The sequence below is a fragment of the Glycine soja genome, chromosome 4 (assembly GCF_004193775.1).
Source record: "Glycine soja cultivar W05 chromosome 4, ASM419377v2, whole genome shotgun sequence".
NCBI classification, from domain to species: domain Eukaryota; kingdom Viridiplantae; phylum Streptophyta; class Magnoliopsida; order Fabales; family Fabaceae; genus Glycine; species Glycine soja.
The window spans coordinates 47,697,532-47,705,810 of NC_041005.1; the positions used below are offsets into that span (position 1 = coordinate 47,697,532).

At 29.2% G+C, this 8,279-nt stretch overlaps 1 protein-coding gene across 1 annotated transcript; it reads right to left on the reverse strand.

Moving 5' to 3' along the window:
* Nucleotides 1-1,216: 1,216 nt before the first annotated feature.
* On the reverse strand, nucleotides 1,217-2,746 carry LOC114410057 (small nuclear ribonucleoprotein E-like). The gene is made up of 6 exons (XM_028373803.1): nucleotides 2,616-2,746; nucleotides 2,505-2,531; nucleotides 2,342-2,404; nucleotides 1,794-1,872; nucleotides 1,668-1,713; nucleotides 1,217-1,521 (listed from the first exon to the last, which is right to left on the reverse strand). Exons 1-6 carry the CDS (start codon nucleotides 2,655-2,657, stop codon nucleotides 1,512-1,514), a joined length of 267 nt encoding a protein of 88 aa, XP_028229604.1. The 5' UTR covers nucleotides 2,658-2,746; the 3' UTR covers nucleotides 1,217-1,511.
* Nucleotides 2,747-8,279: the final 5,533 nt, after the last annotated feature.

Sequence of the window (8,279 nt, forward strand, 5' to 3'; positions counted from 1 at the left end):
TTTAATAAAATGGGTGGTGAGTTAAAATAAGCATCAACTAAAATCCGTTACGTTCTGTATGAACCTCAAACTACGACAACAACACCTTAACGAAAAAAGTTGATTATAAAATTCTTATTATCTATTTTCTTGTAATTTATTTTATTTATGTATTTTATAATACATAAATAGTTATGGTCACTACTATTATATTGCCTTCCCAAATGTTTGGAGATGAATATATTTAATCCGTTGACTTTTTGATACCATCTATCGGTCTGAATTATATTATCCAACTATTCAGATAAGATTTGCAATAGGACATAAAAAATATATAGATCATATATTTTTAATGTAAACAGGAGTACGCAAACTAGTAGGGTTCAAATTATGAATTAAAATGAGTTTGATAACTAAATCTAACTTAAAATAACCGTCGCTAGCGATGTGTGTTTGTGTTCATATAGTTGTGTTTTCAAATTGAAATTTAAGTTATACGGAGTGAATTCTTTGAGAAAAGTGAATCATCCAACAGTGCCACTATCCTATTCATGACAGCCACTAATTCGTTTACTATTCCGTCGCAGCCATACGCCGCTATAGCATGCTACTCAAAACCCTGTATGTAAGGAGACTATGATTTTGACAAGCACAACCTTTGAAAAACCTAGTGGTGTCCTCCCAGACATCAGTCCAAAATTTTAAATTTTGTGGAAGAACCAAGCAACTAATCCCAATCTATAGGATTAAACCTATCAAGTAGCAGAAAAGGAAGAAGGATTCTTAATGATGTTGAAACCCTGAAGGCTGTTAAATTAATGAGTGGCAGAAAGTGAGAAGAGAAAGCTAGTTTTTATCAAGCTATATCAAAATAACAAAAGTCTTCACATTGAAGATAAAGAAAGCCTAAAACACCAAGCAATATTTGATGTAATGTCGTATCCCAAAAAAAATAAAGCTCTTTACGAAGTCAATGCCCCAGAAAATTGAAAAAACCAAAAAGATTTTCTTTTCAAGAGATCATATTACTTGAAGCTGACGTCACAGTATTTGAAAGCAGTCCAAATCAATAGATCTAAATCAAAATGCAGTATTTCACATCCTGCACAATAGGCATTTGCCTTTGGCAAAACCTTAGCAAATACAACAAAATGGCATCCCAAAGAAATCAATCTAACAAACTCCTATAAAGGATTGAATAAGATACGCTATAAACATAATAAAAGGAGAAATCTAATAAATGAGGGGAAGGTTGTAATATTGATGCTATACTTCCTCAATCATAAAACATCAGCTTCCAGGCAGGAATCGGGATAATAGAGGCAAACTGAAGGCAATATAATATGTTAAACTGCTCAACTAAGAATTCATCTAGTGTATTAAAAATTCACAGATTCATGCATGATAATATTTCTCTCACAACATATTCAAGATTTCAACAAGAGAAACAGTAATTAAACTGGAAAAGGAAAGATATTTTTTTCTCTCCTGTTGGATAGGAACAGTGTTTACAACTGTGCCAGCGTTGTTCATCATTTCCCCCTGGAATTTCGAAAAGAAAACTTGTAAGAGAATTATTTCACTTATTCTTTTCAAAAAAGAAAAAGAAAATCATGAGAAAGATAAAAGTACAATTATGATTTCATTTAAGTCTTCATCATGAGAAATGTAAAAGTACTTTCACTTACGTGTTCATCATCAAGGTTATGTTGTCTCCTTTAAGAAGGATCCTCCCTAATCAAAAAATAAATCCTTCAGAAAATGCACAAGTTGCAAAAGGCAAATAGAACAATATTTGAGAAACTGTAGCATACCTAATGTCTTTCTGCTTTTCTTCTTGACGTTCACTTCTTCAGCATCATCAAGAACCAAATTCATGTATTCATCAAAACCCTGTTTGGAAAACAATAAAATCACATTATCCTTAACTATCAGCTCAAATGATCAATATTTTTAACAAGGGTACGCTGTCTACAATAATTACCACCATTCATTCACATTCCCCTACCCAAGAACAAAAAAGTTCACAAAAAATCCAAGAGTCAACAAATTTTAGATCACACTGTTTTAGATATCAGCTTATATCACAGAGTGCATGAGGAAAATCCACGCTTTTTGGACATATGGAATAAATTCCGTAGGTTAATTTTAAGTGTATGACTATAAAATTTTGTAAGATTTTAAAAAAACAAAACACCACCATTAAACTAAATTCCCTCACAATCCAATCAACTGATGATCACGGCGCTCATATAAAGTCACAGACGAATTATAAATAAAAAAATCACATGTTAAAGTCGACAAAACACAATTTTGATGATGAGCACCGATGTAACAAAGAAGCATACAAAACAAGACTCACAATGATTCGGCCTTCAATCCTCAAATCCTTTTGCTCAAAGAGCCAAATCTGGATGCGCGCTTTCTGCATAAATTACAATTAGAGAAAGAAAACAAAGTCAGAAAAAAATTAGGGGAAATGCAGAAGGAATTATCAACGAGAATGAGAGTAGGTGAAGACTTACGCTCTGAAGAAACCTGAAAATCAAGTTCTGAAAAAATCAAGAAAAGGAATGAGGGTAGGTTAGGGTTAGAATTAACAAAATCGAGAGTGAAAGAGTGTGTGAGAATCATACAATAGGTTGGGTCATAACCCTCTGAACTTTGGTACTCGCCATGGCTGCTAAAATCTATGAGATTGCAAGAGATGGGCGGGAAGACACTAAAGCTAGGGTTTTGCCCTCTTACTCTGTTGCAGACAACTAACAATAAGTGGGCATTAGCTAGGACTTTTATAGTTTGGGTTTTATTAAAAAAAATTAGAAAAAATAAACAAAATAAAAAATAGTACCAATTTATAATTTATAAATTTATAATAAAAAATTAAATATATTATAGTAGTTGTTTAGTTTTAATTATCTTAAAAAATGTTTATTTTTAGTTCACGAAAATTACAAAAACCTTATATATTTTAACCTTAAATAAAAAAAATTGCATCACTTTTATTAAATATAATAATTAAAAACAAATTCAATTTTTATAATAACTAAAAGAGTATAATTTCATAAAATAAAAATCATATTTAAAATTATATTGTATTTTATATATGAAAATGAAAGAAATTTTGTCCTCTTAGATTATATATTTATATCACTTAAAAATACCTCAATTATTCAATAACTTTAATTAAACGAAACATATTTTAAAAATAATATCATTGAATATGAGAAAATGCTAAGAACATTTTCAATGGATGCAATTCAAACAATTCATTTTGAGCTCTTAATAGTATGTTGATTGACTCATATAATGTTATACCATATTTAAACAATTCAAGGGGTTAAGACATAAGATTGATTTAATGTTGGGAAAAGGTAGTAAAGAGAGAAGGAAGGAAAAAAAGTTGTAGGTTCAAATTTTCCAACGAACATCTCTAACAAAACTAATCATTGTCAATAACAAACATGGAAGTTATAAAGTTGGTTTGATGGTTGAAGGGAGAAGAAAAAGAAAGATGTTGTGGGTTTGAATCTTTCTTATTAACAAATTAACAACTAATATTGGCCTTTCAAAAAAGTGTTAAGCAACTCATACACATTTCAAGCAACTTTTAAATAATCATGCTTAAATGGTATTTAAATGGTAAGAAAATATTTTTTTACTCATAAGCAACCATAAATTATATAAATCGAGTTTTTTTATCTCAAAAATACAAAAAAAAAAAAACAAATAATACTAGTGCAAAATTATTTACGTAAATGATAAAAAAAACACTATTGGGATTAGGGGTGGCAAAATGTGTTGGATCTATCGGATCAATCTGTTTTCAACTTGTCAACTGGCCAGTTAGGTTGAGATTTTCAACTTGTCAACTCACTTTAACTCGCCTTGTTTTGGTCCGTCAAAAAATAAGTTGAGAGAAACGAGACGATTCATTCCACTAACCTATCTTTTATTAAAAGAAATAAAATTTATTTTGATATTTTATACATATATTATTAGTTTTTAATTAGTTTATATTTTGTCTAATTAAATTGTTATTAAAAAGTTTGAGGCAATACATTCAATCTTTTTAGAAGTATTTATTATTTAATATTTATAAAAAATAAAATTAATTAAAATCAATTATAATATATTTATTACTTATTTTTTTGTTAATATTTTAGTCTTGACAAACCAATTCAACTAAAAACGAGATAAACTGTCACTTCTGACTCATAACAAATGTGGAAAGGAATGGATTAACCCATTTTTAGCGGGTTGGTGGCATAATAGGATGGGATAACCCATTTTGTCACCCCTACTTGGGTGAGAAATTGGTTTCCCATACCCTGATTTGCAAAGTGGAGCTTAAAAAATTTAAATTTATGTTCTCCAAAGTTGGATCAGTGGCCTATGCATTGATTTCTCAACATATTTTTTTTCATTTCATTTTTATAACCTTATTTTTTTTGCATTTTAATTTATTATTTTTTTAATTGTACACTTTAATTTGAATTTATTATTGGTACATGTGAAATCTTTAATAATTTAAAAGAAAATGTGAAAATAATATTATTTTCATTTGAAAAATAAATTTAAAAAGTAAAATTAACATACATCTTACAAATTCTATTTTGTGATGAGAAACAATTGAATGACATCATCGACATGGATGATAATAAATTAATAATTTTCATTTAAGGAAAAAGGACTAATAAAGCCAATAAAATATCCAAATCTTATTTTTGAAGATAATTATTTCCATTTATAAAAAAAGAATAATTAATCCAATTTGATTTTTTATAACTTGCCTATACAACTTTAAGAGCATAAAGTATTACCTGATAAGTTCATTTAAAAATTAAATGCATCTAATATTTGTCATAATATCTACTTTTATAGTAGTTCACTAGTCTCATATTAATTTTAATTGAGATTTTTTTTGAGTTTATGCGTAATTCACTAACAAAGGCAAAACCTAAGACATGACCACAAGCCAAAATCTAAATTCCAAACTTTGGGTAACCAAAATCAATATAAACAAAAGTAGTAATTGTTGGTAGTTTCCAATATTTTAGGAAACAAATATTTTTTTGTTTTAATTTAAAGTGAGTAGAAATGATTATATGAAATGTGTTATTGTATGTGATTTATTTTTCAACCTATATTCAAACTCATATTAATGTTAACATTCAGAATTAGATCGTGTGTGGATTTTATGATTCTCACATATATCCCCATGTTTTGAACTCCATGATAGAAAGAGTTCTATACAAGACATATTATTTATTATTTTAGATCACTAAGTTGACTGCTCCTTCAGAAACGAAACATCATCGTGTTGAGTTAGTGAACATTTAGAAAAGTCGAAACTGAATGGGGTTGCGTACGTGCGAGCTTTGCATTGGTTGGAGATTAGTTTTCGATATGATATCGCTTATGCTTTTAGTTTGATTTGAATGTGTTTATTTGATTTTTAACATGTTTGGATTACATTTAGTGTTTCATTTGGTATCAGAGCCTTCTATATGCCTCTGCCTTCCTTAATTTGATATTTTTAGAATATGAGCTTTATGTTTTTGAGTATTTTAATTCAAACTAAAGTCAAAAATTAAATGGAAATCATTTTTCTAACCTTTACGTGTTTTAAAGCGTTATTTTTGGTGTGAAAAAATGCTAATAAACCATTGGGTTTTTAAGTTAGAATGACCTGGATGTTGAAGATCGAACGCATTACAGTGACTAAGGTGTTTTTCCTTTATGTTCTTGACATGAGTTTGATTCTCACTGACTCTTTTTTAGCATTTTCCTTTTAGTTAATAATTTAAAAAAAAAGTTCAGTTTTGGTCCAAAGATGATTCAAACCAATGTAGTTGTATATTCTTAAAGAAGAAATAACCACTAAATTGTACCAACTCTTTTATAATTATTGTGTTTTTTAAACTTTTATTTGAAAAAATATAAAATTGTTGGTTTTTGTGAACTATGCGATGGTCTTTACTCTATTAATTTACAAAATGTTGTTGCTTATAATTCTATGCATATTTTTGCTAGGTTAAAATGATGTATTCTAAATGATGATTCTTCTATGTTATGACACCGGAGATTGAGACACATCTCCATTGAGTGAATTAGGCTATTAGTAAATAGTGAGATACTTAGTACTTTAGATTTTATTGATTTTGAGACTTGTGTGAATTACATTAAGGGTAAACCAACTAACAAGTCTTAAACTGATGCAAAGAGGAATTTAAACCTATTGGAGATCATTCATACATATATTTGTTTTCCAAACATGGACACAAGTAGTTTGAGATACTTCATCATATATATATATATATATATATATATATATATATATATATATATATATATATATATCTTCATTCTAAAATAGCTTGGACGCCTTTAAAGTTTTTTAAGACTGAAGTATACGTTCCTTGATAAACATAACGGAATCATTTGTGAAACAGAACTGTAAATACAAAACCTCACAGTCATTTCTTTGACTGAACCTCAGCTTGTTATTCCAAAATTTTGGAGCAGAGAAAAGGTTGTAGTATAATCCACAGAGTTTGGCATGACGATCAGATCATCAGTAATGAGAAAAGACGCAACAGCGTCGACAAATCCATTACCGAAATGTTTCAAAAAAAACTGTACGGGTCAAAGGATTCCCACATCTACAATTTGCTTTAGTTGTGCATAGTGATGACTGTAGTGGATGTTATCAAACTTGGTACATACGAAGTACTTTTTGGGATCAGTGTCATCAATGTTAAGCTTAAGATTGTTACAATAATCTTCTGATGAATTCCTTGGTTGCAATAACATTTCTTTGCATGTCTGTTCCCAAAGACACTCGTCGAGTTGCAATGGTTCCTAAAGGCAGTGTTAAGAAGTTAAATAACACGTCCACGAAGTCCTTCCCCTGCTTGAGCAAACAAGACTTTGTGAGTCTCTTTGTTCACCACAAGTTTCAATGACACATGCACATCTGTTTGAGTACCAGCCATGGTAGCAACTTGTAAAGAAACTTCAAACAAATTTGTACTACGACAAGTTGAGTGGCGTTAATTGGCTCTGTTTTCACAGCATACGACCTTTACATTTACGAGTAACATGACCTAGAAATTGATTAGCAATTTAGCATCACTTACCTCGTTCAATAAAAGAAATGGTCTTTTCAATAAATCTCATATGGCGAACAATTGTTTCTTTTTGTAAAAAAGAAAAGATAACACATTTTTTTGTAAAAAAAGATAACACAAATTTTTGCTATAGTTTTATGCTCTTGCTGCTTTAATCTAAATTTTTGTTATTAACACTGCTCTAACTTCCAGTTTAAAAGAAAAAACACTGCTCTAACTTCAATTCAACCGTTCCAGAATTGCATTCTAATTCGTATTCTTCTAATTTAGAAGAAAAATATTAAGCGCCTTCGGTATAACATTTATTTTTTGTAATATATTGTTATTGTTATGTTATTAGTAAATAGTAATAAGGATAACTGAACTTTCGAAGAATACGAGTACCCATTAGAAAGAAGAGGAAAAAAGAGAGGATAAAGGCACCGAAAAAAGGTCCGTATAAGATTAAGATACTCTGTAAGATAGATATATTCAATTCGGTGACGTATCAAAACTCGTTTTGGTATTGATCTTGGTAAAAAAGTTTAACTCGTTTTGTTCTTTTTCCATGTTCTTTTCTCTGATTTTTCATGAAATTCAATAGTTTTGCATATTTATGTTTCTCCCCCACAAATATGTGTCCCATGATATTATCCTTTATTGTCTATAAAATAAAAACACTTATTTAAGAAATGGCGTAAGTTTCTTGTGTTTTTATTCTCTAATAAAATAAAAACAGATAAATATTTTTTAAAATCATATAACATATACCAAACAAAAAATTATTTATTATTGAAAAACATTTCGTGCCAAAACATAACAATAAAAAAATTGACTTAAATTTGTATTTAAAAAAATCATCTTAAATATGCCGAAACTCATTTTTCCTTCCTTTTTTCTTTATCACCAATCATTATTTTAAAATTTAAAAGATTAAAATCTCGAGCGTAAACGATAAGGAAGAGGGGGGTTGGTGAAAGAAGTTTTCCTAGCTAATAAAATGACAAAATATGCTAGCTAAAACTAGAATGCCACACCTAAAAACAAAACTAGAATGTAACACCACTTTAAGAAAAAGAAAATGAAAGTAACACGTGTAGAGCATTGGACACTCAAGGTATAAGAGAAACAAGTGTCGTGCATGCTACATTCCACGTTACAACGTTGCTATTGGTTCGCGTGTCTTAG

Excerpts from the sequence above, each read along its gene's own strand:
- LOC114410057 (XM_028373803.1), bottom strand. The coding sequence starts at position 2,657 with ATGGCGAGTACCAAAGTTCAGAGGGTTATGACCCAACCTATT. Across the intron at positions 2,532-2,615 it reads GGGTTATGACCCAACCTATT|AACTTGATTTTCAGGTTTCT; the intron begins GTATGATTCTCA and ends TGATTTTTTCAG. Across the intron at positions 2,405-2,504 it reads TTTTCAGGTTTCTTCAGAGC|AAAGCGCGCATCCAGATTTG; the intron begins GTAAGTCTTCAC and ends TAATTTATGCAG.